The sequence below is a fragment of the Camelus ferus genome, chromosome 11 (assembly GCF_009834535.1).
Source record: "Camelus ferus isolate YT-003-E chromosome 11, BCGSAC_Cfer_1.0, whole genome shotgun sequence".
Classification (NCBI taxonomy): domain Eukaryota; kingdom Metazoa; phylum Chordata; class Mammalia; order Artiodactyla; family Camelidae; genus Camelus; species Camelus ferus.
The window spans coordinates 2,602,778-2,630,125 of NC_045706.1; the positions used below are offsets into that span (position 1 = coordinate 2,602,778).

The window sequence follows — 27,348 nt, forward strand, 5'->3', positions numbered from 1 at the left end:
AAGAAGCAATGGCTTTAAGAATTGGGAAGGAAAAAAATGAAATTGTTGTTTCCTGATGCTTTAATTATCTGCAAAGAAAATCTACTGATAAACTAGTAGAACTAGTGTTCAGCAAAGTTGTTGAACGTTAAGATGAACATGCAAAAACAGGATGGATGAGCAGATAGAGAAACTGGTACACACACAATGGAATATTACTCAGCCACAAAAAGGAGGAAATCCTACCACTTGCCACAAGATGGATGGACTTTGGGGCATTGTGCTAAGTGAAATCAGTCAGACAGAAAAAGACAAAATTGTATGATCTCGCTTCCATGTGGAATCTTAAAAAACAAAACAACAAGCTCATAGATGGAGAGAACAGATTGGTGGTTGCCAGAGGTGGCGGGTGACAAGACCTCCCACTCATGGTGGCGCAGTGTCTGGCCCTGGGACTCAGGGCGTGGGCATCATGGTGTTCGGAGTCTCTCTCAGTCCCACGCGGCCAGACCTTCAGACGGTCCCTGCCTGTGTGCGCCATGAGCCCTGGCTCATCATCACAGACAATTCTGTTGTTCTGGAACATTCTCACCTGCTGTTCTCACTGCCTGGGATGCCGTCTCCCACCTTGTGAGATTCTGCTGTGCCTTCACGGTCCAGCTGAGAGACCTCTCGTGTGACGCCGTCCCAGGCCCCTCATCAGGTCGACCTGTGGCCACCACAGCATCCTGTTCTGACCGCCCAGATGATCCTTCCGTGTGAAACAGGGAGTCCTGGATCTCCCCTGTTGGGTCCCCATGACTCAGGGCAGCACCCACCTTCCAGGAAGCAGGGATGCCATCGTGGACCAGACCACTTTGTGCCCCCACTTCCTGGCCCACTGCTCCCCTCCTTGCCTCAGCTGGCCCAGGGCGCCTGTCGCCACCCTGGTGGTCTCGGAGAGCAGGGGTGCCCTGCCAGCCTCCGCCTGGCGGGGGCACCGAGCCACGCTGCTCTCTGCCGGGACAGAGGCCAAGTGTGGTCAAGATTTCTGGACGCTGGACAAGACCTCTCACTCGGGGTGGCGCAGTGTCTGGCCCTGGGTCCGCCCCGGCCGCCTGGTTCTCCCAGCCCCTTCTGCAGGTGAGGCTGGGGAGACACGAGGTCTGTGCCCGGAGACAGGGCGGGCGGAGGGCCCTGGGGGGTCCTTCCGAACCTGGGTTTCTTCCAGACCCTGGCCCCCTGCGAGGGCCCCCCCTGCGGTGCTTTTGTGTTACACCCATTCTGTATTTAGATAACATCATTTTAAAAAATTCTGTTTCTGAGTATGCAAGTGATGCTTTTATCCCCTCTCCTCCCCCTCATAGAACTGTGGGAGAGAAGAGAAGTAGCATTTATTGAGAACATTCTATGCACCAGGTGTAGGAAGTGGTTTGAGTATCTTAATTGTAACATTTTATATATATTCTGTAAATACGTGCTTACCTCAGAAATAAGGGTTAGCTCAGTCGTTTTAAATGCTGTGTTTTGTGTTGGTGAACGTACAGCCAAGGTAAATTTATTCCCTGGTGTGCTGTTTATTGCAGGGACATTTTAACCACACCGGGGATCGGTAGAAGATGCGAGGTGAGGAAGGACGATTCCGACGGTGGTCTGGAACCCGTGTGCGCCGGCGAGTGTGACCCTGTCCCGGACGGGGCTGGGTGCCCCCCTGCTCCACAGCAGGTGACTCCCCGTCCTCCGCGCCAGGGCCAGGGGGACCCCACGCTGCAGAGGAGCCTCTCAGCGCCGTCACTTACCGAGCCTCTGCTCATGTGCATGTTACTCGAGGAGATCGGCTGCTTTATTTAGAAGTTAAAAAGAAAATTCAGTGTCAGACTTCCTGTGAGGTTTGAGAACCCCGTGGCTTAGGGGGCCCCATCCAGATGCAGCCCCACTTTAAACTTCTCAGTCATCTTGTGGACGCGGCCAGGGCTGCTTGTGGACTCTTTTTTAATTAAAAATCTTATTTTTATATTGAAAATGTTTTGTAACCTTAAGCTGAATTTACTAAATGCTACTCCCCGTCTGTTCTCTGTGATTCCCCGACGGAAGTTACCAGGCGCGGAACCCCTTTGACATTAAAATGGAGATTTCTCGTTTTCTCTCGGGTTTCCGGTGTATCGTCTGCCTGTGGAGACCGGCGCTGTTTCCCTGGGTCTGCAGGCTCCCTGAGATGCCCCGTCACCTTGGAGGTGGGTCCTGGTGAGACCACTGGGTCTAGACCTGCTCCGGGGTCCTTCCTCCTAGAGCCGGGACGGACGGAGCCCTGTGCTCTCCGTTTCCCTCGTCTTGTCCTCATGGCTGTGTCCTCTGCCAGTGGCCGTCCCACAGCGCCCACGTCCTGAGGAGCCCGTCCATAAGCCATCACGGTGTGTGGTCGTGGAGGGCACGTCGCACTGGGAAGACAGGACAGAAGAAGAGAGGGCGCTGAAGGGGAACTAGTGCCACACCATTTGTGACATGGGCTATCCAGTGTCACAGGACACGCTGCCAGGTGGCGAGGTGGAAAGCTGGCTTTTCTGCCCCCAGCATCTCTGGAGGTCATGAGACATTTAACCCAAAGTAAGATCGCAGAGCTGCGACTTGAGCAAGTGCCAGCTGAGGCCGAGAGAAAGTGTTTGAGATCTGTGGCCTTAAATACAGTTTTTAAAGAGCTTTCGTTTGCTCCTCTCTTTTCAGAATGAGATAGACATCTTATTCTTTATGGAAAACACAAAAATTCTTAGACTGACAACATTTTGTTTTTGTATGTAAGCCCCCTCCCCCAATTCAAGGGGAGAAGATGTCCACATACTTGAGCTGAGGGTTTGGTAGTTGAAGCAGCACAAACCCCGAGCTGCTCAAATGAATCGAAAGCTTTTCTGGGGTGGAAGAGACCCTGGGATCCGCCCTGCCTGGTGGGGAACACGTTGCCTCTTGGGTTTGGGCCAGGGGGACATGGGTCGGGCCTCCTCTCCCCATGTCACCAGCGCCTCAGCCTCGTTCCAGCCCGCGAGGGGGTCTGATGACCTGCGGACTGGCTAGCGTGAATCCTGGGATGTGCACGAGGGCCCAGCCGCCGCTCAGGGCCTGTCCCCTGCCCTGTCACTCGGGCCCGCTGCAGCCAGAGCGGGCGTTCTCTGCAAGAGCAGGACACACGTCTAACGTGAACATGCCCGGAGGGGTGCGGTGACGCCGGCCGCACGTGAGAACCGGCCGTTTTATCCAATTTCCTCCAGCCCTTAGATCGTAAGGAGAAAACGCAGCGTGGGACCGCTCGCCCCGGGCCCCCTGGGAGGTGTGGTCTCCGTGTTCTCAGTCAGCTGAGGACAGGCCATCAGTAGGGCGCGCCGAGAGCTAGGCGTCCAGAACCATCTCTACACCCAGAGCCCAGCTCGCCGGCCCTCCGGCCCAGCAGAGACGGTGCAGCAGAGCCTCGGGGCACGTCCTCCAGCCAAGCCCCTCCTGGCCCGCGGCCTCACCTCCTGCTCCAGAATTGTCCCTACCCCCACCCCCAGCCTGCCTCCTTCTGCGCCCTGCAGCCTGAAATATATAGGGAAATGACATTTCAGTAAAACATTTTTGTTTAATTGGCTTTTTTTATGATTATAAAAATATTTGTTCATTGTAGAAGAATGTGGAAAACAGCCACCCCGCACCACCACGCTCGGCCCGCCGGCGGGCTGCCTCCCGGTGTGGGCGTCTCTGATTCCCAACTGAAGGTTCTGTCATGAACGTTCTCCTGCGTCATTGTAGGAAAACATCATTTTAAGAGGTGGCAGGGGTTTCCACCGTGGGAATAGCAGGCCATCGTTTTGACGGCTCTGACACTAACTGGGCCCCTTTTGTTGGGAAGGGCCGTCTGTAGAGTGTCTCAGTAAGTGTGGAGCAGCTCTCTGTCTGCCGGGAGGTGATGTGATGTGACAGGCAGGATCCTGCTGGGATCACCTGGGAGAGCCGCCCGGGGACCTCGCTCAGGAACCACCTCCCCCTGCCAGGTTCGTTTGTCGGCACCGCAGGTCCTGAAACAGATTAGCTAATTCGCAAAACCTGCACGGGCTTCGCGAAGCTGGGTGTTGACACACCCGTGAGGAGCATGAAATGTGATTATCCCTTTCCAGCGCTTCATCTTTGCTTTCCTCTCACACCCTGAGGAAACAGGCTGGCATCTGTGTGTGTACACTTCCATGAGATAAACTTTCAGTTTGTTCTTTAATCCTGATCTGTCATTATTTGCTTTTTGTGTAGGGACAAGAATACCAGAATATACCTTTTATCATTTCACAAAGTAAATTTATAATGGCTTCCAAACTTTTGAACAAATTACAAAACTGTTGGAAAATTCAAAAGCATGGTAAACGTAACATATCGAAGAGATACTAACATCACTCAAAATGTTTTGCCTCCTTTTGAAAAACATTTATTTCCACATTTTTTTAACACATTTCAAAATTATAGTTCAAATACATACTAATTAGAGAAAAAAATTTTAATTCTAGATAAGTGAAAATGAAATATAAATGTGAAAGTCATCCATAATCCCGTGGCTCAGATCATTTATGCCAACGTTTCAACGTGTATCCTTATAAAACTTCCTTCTGAGCACACACATCCATAAGCCTGTACTTAAAAAAACTTTTAAAACAGTTATTTTATTTATAGTACAATTTAATTTACTTCATTTATTTATTTTGGGGGTAATTAGGTTTATTTATTTTTAATGGAGGTGCTGGTGGTTGAACCCAGGACCTGGTGCATGCCAAGCATGTGCTCTACCCCTGAGCTGCACCCTCCCTCGTATAAGCCTATGTATACTTTCAATACTTTTAACATCACGCACATCGTCTCCTGCCAGTCACGTGTGTTAGGTTGTTATTTTAAAGGGCTGCAGAGTATTTATTCCATCAAATGGAAACACATGGTGTGGTAGCCCACTCTCCTCCTAAAGTGCATCTAAGTTATTTTCATTGATTGATTCATTCATTTGTTTATTCATCTACTTGCTATTACAAAAATTGCTGGATAAATATTCTTGCACACATTTTTATAAAGTTTTTCAGTTGTATTCATGAGAGAAGATTCTAGAAGTTGCATTGCTGGGTCAGAGGGTGCATCCTGGTTCTCTGCCGTCTGGAAAGGTGGTCCCAGGAGCTTTTGTCCCCTCCATTTCCCCAGCACTGACTAGAACCCACTTTTTTTTTTTTTTCAACTTGTAACGTTTTGAACACACACAAACTAGGCAGAGTGAACAGGACAAGGAGCTCCTTGCCCTCTGACCATTGACCTCTGACCAGCTCCAACAGCGGTCTCACTCACCGCCCACCTCGCCTCCCCTCCCTGTGCACTGGAAGCGGGTCCGACATAATCTTAGTTCATCTCTGATTATTTCAGTCTGTCCTCCCAAAGGGACATGTAAAAAGCATGCCCACAATACGACTGTCAGTCCTCAAGGTTTACAATTATTCCTCATATTATGAAGTCTCCAGTCTTTGACCAGATTCCTACTTGCCTCTTAGATTCATAGACGATTGTTTTTATTTTGTTTTGTTTCTTACGACTTGTTTGAGTCGGGATCCAGACAAGTTCCCTGTACCTGACGGGTTGCTGGGTCCGAATCTCTCCTGACCGCGGGTCTCCCTTCCTCCATCTTCCCCTGTGTGCTGTGTTTTCAGGAAGTCAGTTTGTTCGAGGAGTTCGTGTCGAGATGTTGCTCGCTGCATCTCTGTCATGTTTTACCTGCTCCTCCTTACTCTGTGCCTCCTGTACATCGGTAATTGATCCAGAAGCTTGATCGGATTCAATTTTGGTTTATTTGGCAAAAGTTCTTGTTTGATCCCTGCCGGTCTGACCTTTGCATCAACTTTGTAGTTTTAACACGCAGGTCCTGCGTTGCGTTTCTGACGTGTGTATCTGCCACCCGCGTGTCCTTGGTGAACGTCCCGTTTTTGCCCGTTTTCCTGTCGGGGTGCATGCCTTTGTTATTTATTTTTGAGAGTTTAAACAGTAAGGCGTTAAGGCTGTTTTTCTCCCACTTGTTACAAATATTATTCCCCACTTAATATTTTTCACTTTCTTTTCAGTGATGTCTGTGATCTCCTTTGCTAGAAGTGTTTAGCTGTCACACCTGCTAGCCTCTTTTCAGTTTGTTTCTAGTCTTGGAGTCATTGAAAAGGTCTTCCTTTCCCCAAGACTGTGTACATGATATGAACTGACAAGTAAATTATGCGTCTACATTTTTGCATAATTCTGATTTAATTTTTAACGTGTAAAACTTTACTCTAGCTACAAAGTTTGGGGGCACAAAGGGCAGAATGTCTAATTCTGTTTTCCCCCAAATATTAACCAGTTATTCTAACCACATCTTTCTGCACTGATTGTAAATTCCCCTTCTACCATATACAGAATTGCTTCTGTACTTTCTCTTCTGTTCTTTGATCTGTCTTTCTCATCTGGTGGCTGAACACTGTGTGTGTGTGTGTGTGTGTGTGATGTGTATAACTGCAGGATAAGCAGTACCTTCACTATATTGAGATCTATCACCTAGAGACATGGTACGTGTACATTTTACACTTTTAATGTGTGTATCTAAAAGTTTCCTCTTTTTTCTGATGTTTGTCTTGTTTTGTTAGTATACGTCTTACACTTTAAGCTCAGCCCTAGGCAGTCTTTTTTCCGTAATATTTTCTGATTATAAATGTTATACTGGATCATTTCCTGAAAATTCACTGTTTAAAACTCAGTAGGACATTTTCCCCCAAATGTGAAGCGAAGGAAGCTAGTCTTCAGTGAGTGAGCAACACTGGATCAGACGCTATACTTAATTACCATTTTTAATCCTCAAAAAACCCTTTGAGAGGAGAATTATCCTGCCTGTACTGAGAATGGAGGTTCAGCGAGGCCAAGTCACTTACCCACAGCCAGCCCAGGACGCTTAGACCCAGCACCTGCCCTCCAGACCCAGGCTCCTGGGTCACGGGCAGGAGGGTCTGGTCAACAGGTGGACGCCCTAGGTTGGCAGCAGGGGTGCCGGGACTGTGTGCTTTGAATCAGCTCCTGGGAGATGCCTTTGACCACAATGAGAACTGGGGCGTCCCCGAGTCACTTAGGATCCCGTGACATGGGACCTTAATGGAGGTGCAGGCCCTTCCCTGGTTCCAGGGTGGAAGGCACTCCGTTTTTCTGAAACAACTGAGCCTTTTACTTCCCAGTCCAGGAAGTCCCAGACTCAGCGCCCAGTGCCTGGTGGATGTGGGGTCAGGGCCGAGCTCTCCGGTCAAGTTCTGCTACGAGCCCTCGCCAGCACCTGACGTCCTTCATGTTGGACCGCCTACCCCACAGCTTACATAGAGTATAAATAGCCATCTGTCCCAAGAACTAAGCAGGAATGCCCTCCAGGTGACCATCCAGCAAGGGGCAGAAGCATCTGTCCCCAATCCAGTTTCCTTAGTTCCTTAGTTCCTCAGCTCCCAGTCCGGCTGAGGGTGAGCAGCGTGGAATGGCTCCCGGATGGCAAGGAGGTTTGACCTGAGCTGCGGCTCCGAGCGGCCGGAAGGCCAGGTAGTCGGGGAAAGAGAGGCCACGCGCGTCTCACGCCCGGGGGCCGTCCCTGGTTCCCTCGGTGACCGGTGGGGACAGACTGCAGCGTGTGGGGCTGTGTCTCCCAGCTCTCCCAGACTCAGCCGGTGCTCCCATCTGACCGTCGTTCTCCTCCGCTGTATCTCCTTGTAGACTCATTGTCGCCGTCCTTGGCCTCCTTGGGTGGGTGCCCAGTGTGCCTGTACTACTTGCTCATTGTGGTGCCTGCCACCTGTGACCCTGTGTGTGCTCCCAGGTGCTCTCCTCATCCTGCTGGGGACAGCACACCCACTTCCTGTCCTGTCTCGTGGTTGGGGTCCCGAGCCGTGGAGGCCCGGGGGCAGCCCTTCCTTCTGGAACAAGAGCCCAGGCACTCCCAGGGGCCAGCTCAGGTCAGTAAGGACTAAATGAGCTTTGACTAAAAACACAGGGATTTTTTAGGCACAATTTAGGACAAGATTTCTTTACTGACATCCAAATTTACTTAGTTGAAAATAATTACAGAAATACGAACTTAGATCACATTTAGTTATGATCTTTATTAAGAATCAAATTGTAAGAAAAGAAGTAACTGTCAACCACAAACATACGTAACAGCTGAAGTGATCTTTCCAGTCACTCTTCTGGTGAGACCACCTTATTCATGTTTTCATGTTTTGGGAAAGCCAGCTCAACGATGATCTAAATCTCTTAATGTTTTCAAACATTCTTTTTCTTTAACTGAAGTGTAATCAGTTACAGTGTCAGTTTCTGGTGTACAGCACCATGTCCCAGTCATGCATATATATATATACATACATTTTCATGTTCGTTTTCTTTAAAAGGTTATTACAAGATACTGAATATAGTTCCTTGTGTTTATACAGAAAAAGTTTCTTTTTTAAATCTATTTTTATGTATAGTAGTTAGTATCTGCAAATCTTGAACTCCCAAATTTATCCCTTCACACCCCCTTCCCCCTAGTAACCATAGATTGTCAAACATTCTTGACAAGCCTCTTAATAATTAATTTGAATTAGCAAAAGAAATGTAATCTTGGGGGTCATAAATGCTTTTTCCAGTCCCTAAAAGTTATTGATCATCGAAAATGATCCGTGGCCGTTTTTGTGTCTTCTCTGTCTATGCAAGTCACTCGCCCCTTTAAAAACTGGGGCATTGGTTTTTTGCTGTTGAGTTATGGGAGTTTCTCACATATTTTAGAAATTAACCTCTTATCAGAGCAATGGTTTCCAAATATTTTCTCCAATTCCATAGGTTGCCTTTTAACTTTTTTTAAAAATCACTTTATTTTTTGTTTGCTTTTGGAGGGAGAGGTAATTAGGTTTATTTATTTATTTTTAAATGGAGGCACTGGGGACTGAACCCAGGACCTCATGCATGCTGAGTGCGTGCTCTCCCACTGAGCTACACCCTCCCCTGCCTTTGCTGCCTGTTTCCTTTGCTGTGCAGAAGCGTCTTAGTCTGATGTGGTCCACCTTGTCTGCTTTTGCTTTTGTTGCCTTTGCTTTAGGTGTCATGTCACACGCCCGTCATGTCATTGCCAAGATCAACGCCCTGGAGCCTTTCCTCTATATTTTCCTCTAGAACTTTTACAGTGTCAGAGCTTTAATCCGTTTTGAGTTGATTTCTGTGTATGATATAAGATAAGGGTCCAACTTTATTATTTTGCGTGTGGATATCCAGCTTCCCCAGCACCATTTGAAGAGACTATCCTTCCCCCATTGTATATTCTTGGCTCCTTTGTCAAAGGTCACTTGACCACATATGCATGGATTTGTTTCTGAGCTCTTCATTCTGTTCCATTGGCCTAGATGTCTTTCATTATACTAGTACCTACTTTTTTTATTTCATAGCTTTGTAATATATTTTGAAACCAGGAAGTGTGATGCCTTCAACAGGAATATGAAGAGATGCTCAACATCACTAATTGTTATGGAGAAACAAATCAAAACCACACTGAGATAGCACCACACTCCTGTCAGGATGGCTATAATCAAAAAAGCAAAAGATGGCAGGTGTTGGTGAAGGTGTGGAGAAACGAAACCTTGGACACTATTGGTAAGAATGCAGAATGATGCAGCTGCTATGGAAAACAGTCTGAAGGTTCCTCAAAGAATTAGAAATGGAACTACCAGAGGATCCAGCAATCCGCCTTCTAGGCATACAGTCAAAGGAACTGAAATCAGGATCATGAAAGGATGTGAGCGCTCCCATGTTCACTGCAGCACTAGTCACAGGAGCCAAGATATGGAGACTGCCTAAATGTCCATTAACTGGGAAATGGATAAAGAAAATGTGGTCTGTGTACACGATGGAATATTATTCAGCCTTAAAAAAGAAGGAAGCCCTGCATTATATGACAACATGGATGAACCTGGAGGACATTATGCCACGTGAGATAAGCCAGTCACAGAAGAATAAATGTTGCATGATTCCACTTAGATGAGGAATCTAAAATAGTCAAACTCAGAAGCAAAGAACAGAATGGTGGTTGCCAGGGCTGGGCGGAGGGGCACATGGGGAGTTGTGGGTTGGTGGGTAGAGTTTCAGGTGTGCTGGGTGGCTACGCTCTGGGCCTCTGCTGCACAGCCGAGCACATGTGTCAACAACACTGTGTGCATTGCACACTTAGAAATCCCAGAGAGGCTAGAGATATGTTAAGTGTTCTTAACACAATAAAATTAGAAACACCCATTGCCTGCAGTGGCGCCTGGGAGGAAGGGTTGCACAGGTGTTATCAAGTCCAGACTTGTTCTGCTCCTTGCGCGACAGGCCAGTAAATCAGGAGACGAGGAGTTGGGGCAAGGAAGAGTGACTTTATTCGGAAAGCCGGCATAACGAGAAGATGGCATACTAATGTCCTGGAGGACCATCTTCTCCAAGTCAGAATTCAGGCTCCTTTCATAGTAGAAAGGGAACGGGGGTGTGGCTGGTTACTGCCAACTTCTTGGTGTTGGAATCATTTGTTCTTGCAGCTGTCCACGGGGGTCAGGTCATGGTGTCCCTGCAAAACTCCAACAAGACAAATGTTATTTTCTAGTCTGCAACTTTTTATCTTTATATGAATGGGAAAGTGTTTTACCCTGAAAGGTCAGAGCCTTGAGAGCGGGCTCTCCTGTATATTTCAGGCTATCGGCAACATTCTTTTACAAAAGGTGCAGAACAGCATGACTCAGCACAGAAGCAGCACAGGGTTAGCGTTAAAGGAACGGATCTCATGTGGAGTCAGATTTGTTCTTGCCTACTACACTGGCTCTTGTCTTTGCACTTGGGTTGGGATACTGCCACTCCCGCCCAGGAGGGTCCTTGGTTCCCTGGTTGCTGCTGAAGGACCTTCCCTCCCTCTCCTTGTGCTCAGCAGTTTCTCCTCTAATGGAGCAGGAGGAGATTTTCACAAAGACTCTTTGTCCCTCCAGATGGTTCCACTTATGTGGTGGTTTCCCTGGCATCCAGGGTAATTGATAGATGTGCTCGAGACCCATGGTCCACAAGTTCAGGCTCTGGAGGAGCCCACGTTGGCTGCTGTCCCCGCCCAGACTGCGGAGCTCCCGCAGCCGGCCAGCTGCCCCTCCACTGCTCCCTGACACGAGGGGACATCCTCCTGTGTGGTCCCGTGTGCTCTGGGCCCTGGTCTGGAAGACACCACCACGGACACAGAGACCCTAACTGGAAGATCCGACTCTGTCCCCAAAAGCCTCTGAGCGGCAGAAACCCGCCCAGCAGTTCACAGAGCCCCTCGGCAGCTGAATTTCACTTACAGCTCCCACGTTTTGCATCGCTCTTAGAAAGACTGGCTCTTAACACAGCAGAAAACAAGGCACATTGACACAATTCACATAAATGTATAAGAAGGTCCAGTTTGTCCTCAGGGTGGCATTCAGATTTGGTGGCAATGTTCACCATACAAATGATCTCCACCACCGCTGGACTGGCGTTAGCAGACAGGCTTGGAAAACTTTCTTAGAACATGTATTTTTCTCCTCAAAGTTAGTGCAATAATTTTCAAATGCACCAATATTTAACTTAATGTTAATATTTATTTGTCCCCGAGGCTGTTGGGCTCACAGAATAGTGATGGAGATGAGCGGGCCCCTCCTCTGAGCCGCAGGCATCCAGTCTAAGCTCTCACATTAAGCCCATATTCTCACCAGAACTCGCACCATATTGGAACAGACAGTGGTGCCTGAGTAGACTGGCTGAGTGAGACCGTGACAGTGAGGTCAGAGGGCTCCAAAGGCTCGTGTTCTCTCAGGTCTGGTCACCGTGGCCAGGCCAGGCCTGAGAGGCAGGATCCATGCCTCCCGTCCTGGCAGCTTCTTCAGGACCAGTTTCTCCCGAGCGTCTGCCTGTGTCCAGGCACTCTTTGGGTTGCTACGTGTTCCACTAACTGCCCAGAGGGAGCCCCGGATGTCGGGGGGCTGCGTGGCTGGTGGGCGGCCCAGAGCTGATGACTGACGGGTGTGGGGTCCACAGAGCCCCCGCTTCACCTCCAGGTCCTCCGTGCTCCCCATGGGATCAGGCTGGGCTCTCCCCACCCTGTCCTGCCCCCACCCCACCCCACCCCCAGTTTCCTCCTGTGCGTCCCGTCCACTCTCTCACCGACACGGGAGCCCCTGCTCCGGCTCCCGTCCACAGGGCCTGAGCATGTCCTGTAGTGTTGGAAGGGAGGTTGGTGGCCAGGCAAGGCGGGGGTGGACAGAGGGGGACAAGGCACCCGTGATGAAAGCAATTTCAGGGGCCGCCGTCATGCTTTACCAATGAAAAGATCAGAGCCACATGGGACCAAGGGTTCGCAGTTAATTCTGGTGAGAACTGCACGTTGTATTTTCCCTGTTGTGTATTAAAACTTTATAAAGTTAACTTTGAATAAAGAGCAGGTCGGCTCAGAAGTGCACCCTAAGGTCTGTGGTCACAGCTGCCCCTGGCTCCGTCCATGCACGTCCTGAGCGCGTCGCACACAGCAGCTCGAGGAGCCCTGTTGGTCCCCTGGGGCAGGTACGGCCATCTGCTTCCAGGACCGGGAAGTCAGGAGACTGGCCGGGGCCACGCTGCAGCCGCGGTTCAGCCCTGGAGCGGGCTCTGTCCCAGGCCGGGGGCTCCCGAGCGTCTGCCTGTGTCCAGGCACTCTTTGGGTTGCTACGTGTTCCATTTAACACGACATAATCTCTTAGAATAAAATTTTAAACTGAATCTGAGTATGGACTCATGTTTCTTTGCTGATGTGAAATGAATTCACACGTCCCCTGTCTTATTTGAGGTAGAAAATGTCACGTAGATTTTCAAGTATCTTTTTAAAGTTTTACTATGATTACTGTATTTGCTCTTCCATCTTGCCTTTATTTGGTGGCTTAAGTGAAGTTTAGAGACGGCAGGTCACTGTGCCATTGTCCCCCATCCAGTCACACTAGCTCGGCTGTCAGCCAAGGGTGCCCCTCCGTCACCGTCTTCCCAGGTCCCCTCCCAGAGCCCTGGGGGGAGGCTGGCTTGAGGGCGGGGCTTCCTTTCGGGCACTGGTAGCTCAGTTACCTCCGTGGCCCCCGGGCAGGTGGGGCCATCGTTTTGGAGATGAGGAAGAGAGAAACTGAAAGGCACCACTGCTCGAGGTTTAATGGGCTCGAGTGGAGGCGAAGACGGCGCTTCGCTCTGCAGTGCCCCAGAGCTGGCCGAGTTCCCTGGCACTCAGGCGGGTTCAGCGAATACTCAACAATCGAGCTGATTTCTCTAAATTGAAGGATAGTCGATTTACAATGTTGTGTTAATTTCTGGTGTACAGCATACTGGTTCATGTATACATATGTAAATACGTATTCCTTCTCATAGTCTTTTCCATTATAGGCCATTACAAGGTATTGGATATAATTCTCTATGCTATATGTTGTTTATCTATTTTATATATAGTAGTTTGTATCTGCTAATCCCAGACTTCTAATTTATCCCTCCACCCACCCCCTTTTCCCCCACCCCGGTAACTGGAAGTTTGTTTTCTATGTCTGTGTGTCTGTCTCTGTTTTGTAAATAAGTTCATTTGTGTGCTGTTTTTTTAGATTCCACATATAAGTGATACGGTGTTTTTTCTTTCTCTTTCTGGCTTATTTCACTTAGCATGATAATCTCCAGGCCCATCCATGTTGCAGCAAATGGCATTATTTTATTATTTTTAATGGCTGAGTAGTATTCTATTCCGTGTGTATATATACACCATAGCTTCTTCATGCAGTCATCTGTCAATAGACATTTAGGTTGCTTCCATGTCTTGGCTATTGTATATAGTGCTGATATTGTAAATAGTGTTGCTATGTATCTTTTCGAAATTTGAGTTCCCTCTGGATATATGCCTAGGATCGGGATTGCTGGACCATGTAGTAGGTCTATTTTTAGTTTTTTGAGGAATCTCCGTACTGTTATCCACAGTGGCTGCACCAAACTGCATTCCCACCAGCAGTGTAGGAGGGCTCCCTTTTCTCCACAGCCTCTCCAGCATTTATCATTTGTGGACTTCTGAATGATGGCCATTCTGACTGGTGTGAGTGGTACTTCATTGTAGTTTTGATTTACATTTTTCTGCTAACTAGCGATACTGAGCATTTTTTCATGTGCCTGTTGGCCCTTTGTATGTCTTCACTGGAGTCATGTTTGCTTGGTCTTCTGCCCATTTTTAGATTGTTTTTTGTCATTGAGTTGTATGAGCTGTTTGTATATTCTGGAAATTAAGCCCTGTCAGTTGCGTTATTTACAAACATTTTCTCCCATTCTGAGGTTTTCATTTTATTTATGGTTTCCTTTGCTGTGTAGAAGCTTATAAGTGTAATTAGATCCCATTTGTTTGTTTTTGCTTCTATTTCTATTGCCTCAGGGGGCTGTCCTAGGGACAGTGGGACACACCTGGGACAGTGCGCTCCAGGGGCCACCTGTGGCCTCACTGCACGTCCCAGGCCTCTGCCTTCAGAATGAAGTCTATTAAGAACGTGTCTCCCCAGCTCTCCCTTGCACTCACAGCTTGCTCTGCAATGTGTGGGCTGTGCGTGGTCTATGAGAAAATGTGGTGAGCTTCTGGGACCCGTGTAACTGCGGGTTAGGGAGTGGCCCTTGGAGCCTGAAGTTGACTGAAGTCCCTGCAGACCTCACCTCCCTTGAGCACCCTCCCCACCACCCCCAGATCTGGAACAGCAGCCAAATCCACTTACCCTGCATCCTGAGTTGGGGGCCCACACCACTGTCCCAGAGTCCCAGCCAGAGCAAACAGAAGAGGCCATGGTGGCCCCAGCACTGGGCACTGGGGACTGAGCCTTGTCCAGCCCAGCCATGGGCCAAGGCAGTGATGAGGTAGCAGGCGCAAGGGGTGCTGGTCCCAGGGAGAGGGGTGCCTGCCCCTGCCTGGCGCCCACAGTCAGGCTCCACCCTCAGCCTTGGCAGGTGGGGCCAAGGAGGCGACACAGCCAGACTCGCCTTCACCTGCTCCTGCTGTCCTACAGCTTCTAGAGGGAGCTGGACAGCCCAGCATCAAGCACGTCTGTGATAAGCCACAGAGATGAGGGCAGAAAACAAATTACAGACCAAAGCAGAGGACACCTGGACCAGGAACCAGGCCGCCAGATGTGAGCATGAACTGTTTCTCTGGGCTTCTGAGGTGCAGAGACAGCTGGCCGGCACCCCGATGACCTGTAGACAGAAGGTGTGCCTGTTCTTTAGGAGAAACTGCGTTAGTTCCCTGGAGCTAATTCAGAAGAAATACTTGCAGTGGATCTTTATGTCAGTGACGTTGATGGGCACCTCCCCGACTTGGGGCACCAGAGGGATGTGTTAAATATATGAGTACGAGAAACGGGTCTCCAGGACCGGGTGGATGTGGCCAGGGTGTCACTGATCTCAGCTGGCGCAGGGACAGGAGTTAGAGAAAGCGGATGGTGCTCTGTCCCCTATCCCCGCTCCCCCCGTCCTGCCCCTTTCTCTGCCCTCCTCCCAGCTTCATGGGGATCTGCTGGCTTTGCAGTGGGGGAGCCTGGAGTCTGGAATGCAGGTGTCTTGGGTTACTTATGGAAGGGAGATCCAGTACTTGAGAAAGCCGCTGCAGGCTGCAGAGCTGTGGGCACTGTCGGGGCGTTAAGGGAGCCCCTGGGAAGGGCAGGGCTTCTGGAGGCCCCGGGTCTCCTCTGTTATCCGGGCTGTTTCCTCACTGAGCACCCAGCCCTCTCACACCTTGAACAGACCCTCCAGCATCCTGAGTGACACTCAGGATGAGAGAGAACCAGCAGATCACCTTTATCACCCATGCAACAGTGAGACGTCAACGGTATAACGTCAGTGCGCACATCTTATGTGCAGCCAGGACTCCACCGGCATGTCCCTGGATGGACTTCTGATCCCCACATGATGCCGCGGGCACACCCCAGCGTCGCCCCCACTTTACAGGTGAGAACATCGAGTCCGGAGAAGCCGCAGAACGTACACGTGCATCACCTGAGGTCACACAGGGGGTTGGGTGGCTGCTCTTGGAGGCCCCCTGGACAGCAGCAGGAGGCTGGGCCAACCTCAGGGTGGTGATGTGACAGGCCAGGTGACCCTCGTGGGTGGAAGACACACCGCTTCCACCCAAGCACCTGGATAAGAATGAAAAGTTGTGCTACCTGTTGTTTAGAACACAGATCAAAGGGTTCAGGTGTACACACACACCCACCTGGGACGTGAGTCACGCTGCCCGCCGCCCCACCTTGGAAAGGTAAGGGGGCTTCCTGTGGGAGACCTACCTGGCCTCTCCCAGGGAGATCTGAGGCCCCACGCGGTGTGAAGCCGCACCGATTAAATGAGCCTCTCGTCCTTTGTGTAGAGCTCAGGGCGGGCGGGAGCAGGTGAGGCTGCAGCGGCCTCGCTCCTCCGGAAACGCGCCCAGCCCGCGGCGGGGCGGCTGGCAGCGGGCGCCATCCGTGACTTCTGCGGGGATGGCAGCTTTACATATTTAAAAGGCGTGTGGCCGGCTTCCTATCTGAAGTATGTTTCCCTGGAGAGACCACCACCATTTGATCTATTTTTGATTAAAATATAAAAATTAAAAATTAAATCAAATGGTAGTATAACTCCTTGGGGAAAGCACACTTCGGATGTGAAGTGTTCCCCACAGTAACCTCGAGACTCTTACGGCGGCATCATCTCATCCGTAGGTGGTCTTTTTACGTCACATGTAATTAAAATAAATTGTGGTGGGAACCCCCGAACACCTGCCTTCGGCTGTATTGACTGCAGGCAGGGCCCCTGGGGCGGGTCCTGGGGGAAGGCAGCACCGCCCAGCGAGCATGGGACCCAAGGGTGCCCACTCCGGCCCCTTCCCCACCGGATCCCCCGGGGCACTCTCATCCCACCCCTGTTGGATGAAGGCGCACAACCTTTCCGCCCAAAGAGCCTAAGCCCAATGCATGTAGTGTCAGCAAATGATGGGCACTTCCCGGGCAAACAAAGCAGGCGCAACTGGATTTCCTGGGAAAATGTGTTTTGCAGAATCTACTCGCCAGCCTAGTTGTGGCAGACTGCTGTGTCAGTCTGCCTGGGAGCGTGGGGAAGCACATTCGATAGGCTTAGAGGAGGCCGCCTCGCCTTTGCATCCGTGATCCCCGCCGCTGACGGACACGAGCCCTGCCGGTGTCACGGGCTGTGACTTTCCGAGTTGTGACTTCATCTCCACTAGTGTGAGTGTGACTGGACATGCCGTGGCCGCCCAATCACACCTCCTTGTCTGTGCTTATTTTTCTGAAGCCTCTTGCTTCAGATGAAAATTCCACAGAATAAAAACGTTCCTGGAATAAAGGTCTTCACGCTGCTACCCGCAGTGTTGTGTGGTGGTTTGTAAGTGAGTGATGCCGGCCCGAGGGGCTGCAGAAATGCGGAGTCTGGTGTCGGAGGACATGAGGGCTGTCGCGCTCCCTGTCGTCGGCGCGCGCAGGTGGGGCCCATGCCGTTTGAATTACCTGCTGGTTGGACAGGCTGACATTGACACGTACAGTTTCCCTTCTGCTCTCAGATGCACTGGCAGTGCCGCCTGGCTCCGTGGAGGCCAGTCACGATCGCAGTGGTTTGGGAGCCCATCAGTCACCTGATGCGCACCAGGGCGGAAGCTGTGAGGGCCACTTCACGGCCAGATGCCTCCCCCAAAGCCCGTCCCACTGGGAGATGCCGTGGGAGCCCCCACAAGCCAGGTGGCCTGGGCGGACGGAGCTGGCCCCAGCCCTCCTGAACAACCAGACCTTCTGGGTGGGGGTCCGAAACTTCCTCCAGGGATGGGTCTTGTTCACCTGGACAGGCAGTGCCCCCTCACCCACGGCCTAGTGACCCCCGGAGTCCAGTGGGAAGAGGCGCAGGAGAGACAAAGGCTGATGCGTGGGGGCGGGGGGGACCGCAGGCCTGGCCAGCCCCCTGCAGGACAGGCACTAGGACTCAGCACGTCCACGCCGTGGGCCGGTGACAGGATCACGATACTCATCCATCTACGGGCTCTTCTAAGAATAAAAACTCAATCCGATTAGCAGATTTTGCGTTTTCTAATTTATTTCCTTGATCAGTTAACTTAGCTCCATCCAAACTGCCCTATGGGTTAACACTTGCAGGAGGACCTTCCCATCTACCCGGGGACACCGCGCACTCTGTGAGTCCAGCCCTAAGAGCCGGGAAGCCACAGCCACCCTCACGCTGGGCCGGCTCCGTCTGCTGTCTTCCTGCCTGATGCCCACGGATGCGTCCGCCTGGGAGGGGTGTGTGAGTGTGCATGTGTGCACACGTGAGCGCAGGTGCAGGTTTTGGGGGGGGGGGGTGCCTGCGTACGGAGCCCATTACAGCCATACACAAAATTCCTACAACTTCCATTTTCCTTTTTTAAAAAATTTTTATTGAAGTGTGGTTGATCTACAATGTTAGTTTCAGGTGATTAGCAAAGCAATTCACTTACACATATACATGCATATGTATATTTTCTTTTCAGATTATTTGCTATTATATGTTATTACAAGACATTGAATGTAGTTCCCTGTGTTCTACAGTAGGTCTTGTTGTTTATCTGCTTTATATGTGGTAGTGTGTATCTGTGAATATCCAATCCCTAATTTATTTTTATATTTATTTACTTATTTTATACACTTATATTTTATACACATGTATTTATATTACATATTTATTTACATTATTACAGACAATAGTTACATGTTTATATGCATTATTTATTTTAACTTTCCATTTCGCCTAACACCGCGTCTTGGAGGTCTTTCCCGTGAACACAGCTCATCAACACGGGTCTGGCCCGTTGTTTTGAGAGCCATGGGTGATTACACTGACTACATGAGCCATAATTCACAGAGCTGGTACCCTGGTGATAGACACTTGGGTTGCTTTTGAGTTTTTGCTGCAGCAAAAAATGCTAAAACCCGTAGGTTTAAAAATGCAAATCAAATCTTACTATCAAGTTGGTAAGAATTTTTTAAAAACCTAACGGTGCTGGTGAAGATGTTGGAAGGTAGGCACTTTGTCCCTGTTGGTAGCAGTGAACAGTGTTACGGTCACTTTGGAAGACAGTTTGGCAAAATCTGTTTGTAAAATGTTCCTGCTCTTCGCTGCATTTGTAACCCTCCTAAGAATCAACTCTGTGCACAGATTTCTGCCCAAAGCTGCCTTCTGAGCCTACCAAAAGGGACCACTGTCTTCGTTCCCTTCTGGGGTTGGACGTCCTGTGTGGGGACGGTGACACTTGTCAGCAGCCCTCAGATTCAGGCTCGTGGAAGCCACCTGTGTTTGGGATGACCTGTGTTGAACTCAGTGCCTCCCTGGCAAGATGCCAGCCCCGGAGTCTTGTCTCCTTCGAAGTGGAACCGACTTCCCAGACGCTGCCCTTGGGTGGTGATGGCATATTGGACAGTGAAGCATCCCCACCCACCAGGAGGCCTCCCAGAGGTCTGGGAGTGGCGGTGGGTCCTGACCAGGGCCCAGGCTTCCCTTTGCATGTTGGCTTGCGCCCAGGAACGGTGCCCTGGACGAGGAGGCTGGCGCGGTTTCCCAAAGCACCCCCTCCCCACCATGGCCCTTGGGGCCCCCTCTCGCTGGGCCTCCAGCTCCACTCCCGTGGTCTCTTCTCCTGTCCTTTTGATTAAGGCGCTCTTCCATCGGAGGCAGGCAGGGTGGGGGCGGGCCTGGGAGGACCACCAAAGACCGTCATTGCCGTCTTATTTCAGTAAGGGGAAAGAGGTGGATGCCGATACAGAATTTGATATCCGTGAACCAAATGCCCCGCTTTCTGAGATGTTTTGCAAAAGGAGCCTTGACATGACCTTCACCTCAGAGGGACCCATGTACCCCCCTGTGCCTTGCACAGCAGCACAGCGGGGACCAGCAGATGTCACGGCACAGTCACGGTAGCTCTTTGTGGACAGCCTGGCAGCAGGCACGGGGTGACTTTAGCTCACAAGGGACTGGAGGCTGGCAGGTGCAGGGACCCAGGCCTGCTGGTGCTACTGGCAGCTGAGTTTCCCAGCATTCCCTTAGAGAGGTGGCACCCAGGCTCAGGCTGCTCCATCACCAGCTCCTCGTGTCCCCACTGATGTGTCTGCTCTCATGCTCATCCCATGAAAAGGGAGAGAGGCAGAGGACAGGGGTCCCAGCCCGGAGCACCCCTACCATCTAAGTTGCCAAAAGATTGGAGCTTCCAGGCCTCCTACTGCTGACTTTGGAGCCAGCCTCCCCAGGCAAGCCAGTTTCTTACCCCAAACTCTGCATCATCGATGCAGCGCAGTTTGCCCCATCTCTGAATGGATCATGCCCATTGGCTCTCTGGGGACAGCAGACTGATGGTAACCACTGTCTTCCTTAAAAACATCCAAGATGCCTTGGGGAAGGCCATGGACCCAAACCAAAGTGTGTATGAGAAGCCATGAGGTTTCCTAGAGGTAAAGGCACCCTTCTTGTCGTCCATGGTGTGTAGGTGAGGAAACAGGCACAGATTGTGAGCTGACTTTCAGCGTCACACAGGGGCGACAGAGCAGCACTGCGCTGGGCCTCTGGCTGCCACGGTGACCAGCTGTCCTGGTTTGTCTGCAACTGAGGGTGTCCTGGCGTCTGTGACTTTCAGTGCTCACAGGAACAACGTTCCAGGCAAACCGGCCCCAGCTCGTCATTCTGTGCAGTGTCTCTCAAGCTCCTCCCTGGGTGCTCCCTGCCATCCGGGGCTCTGTCCCCGGGTCCTGCCTCCCTGCCCTGAGCTCAGAGGCCCCAGTTCATCACTTCTCTCTGGGCTGCCCTCTTTGCTTCCTGCCTTTGTCAAGGCCTGACATGGAAGAGCGTACACAGTCGGTGTTCAGTGGTTGCGCTGTGAGCCACACTGGACAGATGTAGGTCGGCAGCCCAGGCCCAAGTTCATGAGCTGGGTGGTCCAAGGCCAAGGCAGGCCCCTGACTGAATTCTGCTGGGCAGGGGATAGAGAGGGGTCTGGGCAGAGGTTGGGTGCCCTCCAGGAGGCTGCCCGCACCTCCCCACTCCCCGTGCCCTGCCAGGCCTCAGGGCCCCATCATTTAAACTGAGCAAACGCTAATTAACAAAATAATCCCCCCAGATCGTTTGTTTCCCTCCCTGGCTTCCTGCCCGCGTCCAGAGGCGCAGTCCGGAGGGCATGCTTCCACAGACAGACCTTAGCTGCGGCTGGGGGGACCACCCGGCTTGGGGCGGGCACCTGGGCGGGCGCCGGGCCAGCAGACAGCCACTCCAGGGGGACAGAAGGTGCGAGTGAGCGGCTGTGGCCGGGACCGGGAGCCAGCCGGCTTCTCGGGACGTGCCATTCTCTAATGGTGAACACCCTGTGCTGCAGATATATTCCACGTAAACCAAGGAGAAGTTTTGAACCAGCAACTGCAGTCTGTGGCTGGACACCCCCTCTGGGCCCTCCTGTCCCCGCTGGCCTGGAAGCCTCAGGACCCGGGCCCTGTCTCTACGCCCGCACCTGCCTGGGAGCCCGCACCCCGTGTTTCTTCCTGTCACCAAAGCATTAAAGACAACATCTTGGGCAGGAAGCAATTGTGGAAGGTGGAAGTTTCTGGCCAGGCAAATAAATTGGATTTAAGTATATTACAGTCCTAATCTTTTTCTGCCTCTCTCCAGACGGTCTCTGTACGTGGAAAAATGAGAATGCATTCGCAGACAAAGCGCGACCTGAGGGGGAAGGCTGCCGGAATCCGGGCTTTCAATAACATAAGGCAACAAAGCTCAGGCCTCTGACCTGCTGCAGTGCGGCCACAGTATAAAGAGCTTAGCTGCTAATAAAGGGAAGGGGCTGCCCTCGCATCTGCGGGCCCGGGCCCCCCAGAAGGACGCCTCGTAAAGATCGTAACGGGTTAGCCGGGATCACGCAGACACGGGCCCCTTGTTGACCGACTGTCTGGCAGCTGTCACCTGTGGGTCTGGTATTAATAAGTCCCGTGTTGATTTCCTTGGGGTGTTTTTGTCCCTTCAATCGCACATCTCCCTGTCGTGACCCCACACTGGGCGACATGTCAGGCTGCAGTTACCTGGCGGCATGATGCCCGTGCAGGTGCGTGTGCCTCCCCCCGTGGGGGATGGCTGGACAGTGGGGAGGGCAGGCTCTCAGGCGGAGGGCAGAGCCAGCCGCCTCTTTGTGGGAGGTCAAGCGGTGTGACCCCTTTTGCGAGGGACCCTTCTCTGAATTTGTTTGTTTATCAAATACTTTACCAGGGGATTAGTGGGTTGCCACGCTGTTCCCTAGACGGTGTAATTGCAGCAGATTGCATGAATGTACTGCATCAATACCACTGCATGAATCAAGCTGGAAGGAAGTAGCAGTGCTCCGTTAAAAACGTTCTTGGTCGTTAAAATGAGCCAGCAATATAGCTGTGGAGCACTCCACAGCCAGCAGCCTTTCTACCTGTCCCCCAACTCTCCCAGGCTTTCTGGCAGCCCCGGCGGGTCCATGCCTCAGTTCCCTGTGCCATGCTCTTCAGTATCACTGTACTTTAAAATGACCTTGAAGCCAGGTTTTCCCAAACGTTCCAATTCTGTTCATTTTAAGTGTCGCTTCATCTCGTAGCTGCACCTCGGAAGAGCCAACAGAACGCCACGCAGGGCGTGTCCCTAGAAGTTTTCATTTCCATGGCAATCCTTGGTGGGAAGAGACATGTATGGGAAGCTGGATGCTCCAGGAAGAACTGTAGACTCTGCTTGGCACCACCGTTCTCTGGGAGCCCTACCCGGTCCGCTTGGAGAGAACGGCACAGAGCAGGGTGCCCTGATGTGGGCTGCACACCTGCCTGGCAGCCATGCCATACTCTGGGGACTCAGACACCCTACGGTGATTCATACCCACGCGGAGCCATGTCTGCTTCTCCGGCAGGTTGTCAAATGCACACCGCTGCAACGTGGGATGCTCGCAGCACCGCACAGCCATGGCGATGAGGGAGGAGCCCTCCTCTCAGGTGAGGCACCAGGTAGGGCTTTTAGGAATGCCCAGGCCCTGGTGTTGAGGGCCTGGGGAGAGAGCTGCCTGCCTCTGGGTCTTGCTACTGGGGCTGCCAGGAGGCAGTGCTGAGCTGCAGACAGGGCCCACAGAACTACCCCCTCCATCCAACATGGGGTCTGCCCCAATCAGTACTTCTGTCCTATGATGGGAGGTCCTGAGGTCTGTGCCCATGACCTACTGGGCTTGGAGTACCAGAGCCCAAAACCCAAAATGGGCACCTGGTCAGACAAGCTGACATGGGAAGTGGGTACCAGATGTGCCACTCAATAGGTCCATGACTGCATCTTCCAGAGCCTCAGTTTTCTCATCAGAATATGGGAATAACATGGGCATCATTGGGTGGATCAACTGAACTCATTACAGTCTTTTAAGAGAGGGCAGACCTCAGCCTTTGAAGGGCAGTGCTATGCGATGAATTGTCCCCCTGCCCCCCACCAAATTCACATGTTGAGGTCCTAACTGCCAGTAACTCAGAATGTGACTGTATTTGGAGATAGACCCTTTAAAGGTGTTCAGGGTTAAATGAGGTCATTAGGGTGGGTCCCCATCCAATACGGCTATTTTCCTTGTAAGGAGAGGTTAGGACACAGACACACACAGAGGAAAACAGTGTGAAGACACAGGAAGAGGACCACCATCTACGTGCCAGAGAGAGAGGCCTCAGGACAGACCAACCCCGCTGACACCTTGCTTTTGGACTTCCAGCCTCTAGAACTGTGAGAAAATAATTTCTGTTGTTTAAGCCACGTGGAGGTGGCAGCTTGAGCAAACTAATACAGGCAGGGTTTCTCAGAGCTGCCTCTGTCCTCAGCCTAGAGAGAGTTGGCCTTTTATTCCTTAATCTCTTCTGAAGGCACTTCTACCTGTCACCAAGTCACCTGCTCAGAGTCCTCCCAGCTTTGGGATAGAAGAACAAAGCACCTGTGCATTAAAAGTAAGTATATGGGTACAGCGAAGTAAACTTCTACTGGACCTAGTCCTCTTGCAAATAAAAATGAAAAACTCTGCACAAAAAGAAAAACCTCTACCCAAATCTCTGCCTGATCCCTGAACTACACATGCTTATAGGCAGACCCAAAGCAATTTAGCTAAAATAAAAGATCTGCACTGTGATTTGAGCTGATACTGAAGACACAGAGTTTGCAGTTTAAGTCCAGTCATGTTAATTGCCTACCAAAACAGGAAGTCAACACTCTCTGGAGGATTAGAACAGACTCCAGAATCTCTGCAATATGCCATTCCCGACACATGATACTCAGGGAACAACAAAAATTGCATGACATTAAAAAAAAAAAATCTAGGAAAATATGACCCAGTCTCAAGAGAAAAGTCCATCGGCTGAGAGCAATCCTGAGATGACCCCAAGATGCTGGAATTAAAAGACAAGGATTTCAAAGAAGATACTGTAACTATACTCCATTAAGTAAAGGAAAATATGCTGGCAGTGAAAAAAGAGCTAAGAAATAAAAATTATAAAAATCAGAACCAAATAGAAATTCTAGAACTAAAAAAATACAATACTTGAAAATAAAAATTCGGGGAATTGGCTTATTACCAGACTGGAGAAAGTAGACGAAAGAGTCCATGAATTTCAATAAAGATGAGTATCAGTGACGCAGCCTGAAGAAGAGAGAGAAAACAGACTGAAAATAATGAAGAGGGCCCTGGCAGCCTGTGGGACAATCTCAAAAGGTCTAACCCATGCTCGGTTTGAGTCCCAAGAGGAGAGGAAACAGAGAATGTAGAAGGGAAAGTATTCAAAGTTATAGTAGCCAAGAAATTTCCTAAGTTCGGTAAGACACATACATTTCAGTTTCAAAAAGCTCAGTGAACCCCAAACAGGATAAATGTAAATGAAACCATGTCTAAGCATCATAATCAAGCTGCTGAAAATCAAAAGAAGGGAAACGCGTGGAGCAAAGGAAACACCACACACATCGTACACGAAGAGCAGGATCTGAGCGACGGCAGACTTCTCATCAGAAACTATGGAGGCCAGAAGGCAGTGGAACAGTGTGTTTGGTGCTCCTGTCACCCTCGGAGTCTATAGTCAGGGACACTGCACTTCAAAAAAGGGAAATATTTTCAGATTAAATAACACCTAGAGAAGTTGTTGCTATTTATGAGAAATGCTGAAAGCAATTATTTGAAGGGAAATGATGCCAGTAGGAAATTCAGATTTTAAAGAAGTAATGAAGCGTATCAGAACTGGGAAATACGTGGGTAAATAGAAACGAACTTTAAAATCTTATTTTCTTTAAAATACAAAAGATGGTTGTAAGCCAAAAATTGTAACATTGTCTTCTGGGGTTTATTATGAATGTGGATATAATGCCCAGGACAACTATAGATGAAAGGCCTGGAGGGGGACACATGGACTTACACAGTAATAAGGTTCCTACATCTTACACATGGTGGTGCAATGCTAACTCTAACGAGACTGAGAAGTGAAGGACGTGTAGTGTGCGTATTGTAAGCCCTAAGCAACCGCTGATAGTGTAATGCAAAGGATAGCTAAGACACAATATAATAATTAAGATGGATTTAAAAAAATATTCAAATAATCCAGAAGAAGGCAGAAGAAGAGGAACAGAGGAGCCCCAAAGAGAGGGGACAAGCCGGAAACAATACACCAGCGCACCTAAAGCTCACCACATCGACATCACACTGAACGTTACTGACCCGAGCACGCCAACTACAAGGCAGAGTTGGTCAGAGCGGATTTTAAAAAGCGAGGACCCCCCCCCCATACCCATCGGGATGCTCCAGTCAAAAAATGTGAAGATAACACATTGCAAGGATGTGGAAACATTGGAATTCTTGTCTACCATTGCTGGGACTGTAACATGGTGCAGCTGCCGTATTAAAAAGTATGGTAATTACTCAGAAATTAAAAATAGATTCCATGTGACCCAGCAACTCCACTTCTGGGGAAATACCGAAAAGAATGGAGAGCAGGGGCGTGAAGGGCATTTGTGCACTGTGTTTGTAGCGGCATCATGCACGGAGCCGAAAGGTGGCAGCCACCCACATGTCCATCAATGGATGAACGGAAACACAAAACGTGGTGGATACATATGATGATGAAATACCATTCAGCTTTAAAAAGAAAGGAAACTCTGACACAAGCTACCACACAGATGAGCCTTGAAGACATTATGCCAGGGTGATTCCATCACAGCTCTAGTGCTGAGGGAGGCGCCGTCCACACACCCTCCACCCCGCTCAGAGCCCTGGAGCACTGAGCCCTGACGACAGACAACTGTGCTTTCATGATAACAGCCCTGCCCCCGCAGTCCAGGCTTCTTGGGATGTTGTCCACTCCTCACATGTCGTCATCTGCCGTGACTACAGACGGGAAGGAAAACCCTAGACCGAGGGCTGAGACTCCCCTCCTCCTCCTTGCTGCCTCCCAGGGCACAGTTCCCGGGAACTCCTTTCCTTGGGCAAGCCTGGGGCTGCTGCCCAGCCCCTTGGGTCTCCTGGGCATCGCAGTCCAGGATGCTGTCTGTGAGCATGGGCAGCGGGCCTGAGTGGGCAGGCTGGTGGCGGGCCCGGGGGCAGGGCCAGGTCTCACAGCATGGACCTCCGTCCCTCCTGGAGGCACTGCCTGGCCAGAGCGAGAGTGACTTGGGCGATTCTGTCCTCGTCTGAGACTGTCCCCCTGGAGTGGCTGCACACAGCCACCACTCTGCCTGCCCTGGGGGCGCGGGGACGGGAGAAAAGAGGCAGCAGGGCCACTACCTGCGGACCGGTGACTGGTGTGTGGGCTCCGATGAGGAGCCCAGAGTCCAGAGTTCCTGACGAATGACTTTTCAGTCCTCGTGAAATGTTCCTCCTTCTCTCCTTCAGGGCTGCCTTGAGTTCTGTTCTGTCCGATATTAATGTAGCCACTGCAGCTTTCCTACGCTTACTGGTTTCTGTACTTTCCCATCTCTTTATGCTCAGCCTATCTGAGTTTTCATACTTAAGGTAACTTAATTTAAAAAAAAGTGGGGGGGAGGTAATTTGGTTTATTTATTTACTTATTTAAGTGGAGGGACCGGGGATTGAACCCAGAACCTTGTGTGTGGTGAGCATGTGCTGTACCACTGGGCTATACCCTCTCCCCGCTAGGGTAGCTATTTTAAAGTAACTTATTTAAAATAGCTGTTACAGCTGGGCCTTGCTCCTTTTAAATTTATTTTTCATTGTGGTAAAATACATAAAATAAAATTCAGTATCTTAAGTGTAATTTAGGGTTTTTAAGTGCTTTTAATTTACCCGTTTCAGTGGTGCTAAGTATATTCATGTTGTTGTGCAAC

At 50.5% G+C, this 27,348-nt stretch overlaps 1 protein-coding gene across 3 annotated transcripts in view; it reads left to right on the forward strand.

Annotated features, from left to right (window-relative positions):
* The window catches only part of C11H10orf143 (chromosome 11 C10orf143 homolog), a 69,226-nt gene that overhangs the window by 32,733 nt on the left and 9,145 nt on the right, over positions 1 to 27,348 (forward strand). Inside the window, exon 4 of one of the 3 annotated variants that reach the window (XM_032490639.1) lies at positions 1,545 to 2,108. The exons of the other annotated variants lie outside the window; for them this stretch is intronic. Coding sequence (XP_032346530.1) covers positions 1,545 to 1,574 — 30 coding nt within the window. The 3' untranslated portion in view covers positions 1,575 to 2,108. Of the gene's footprint in view, positions 1 to 1,544; positions 2,109 to 27,348 lie in introns of those variants that run through there. 3 annotated transcript variants of the gene reach the window in all.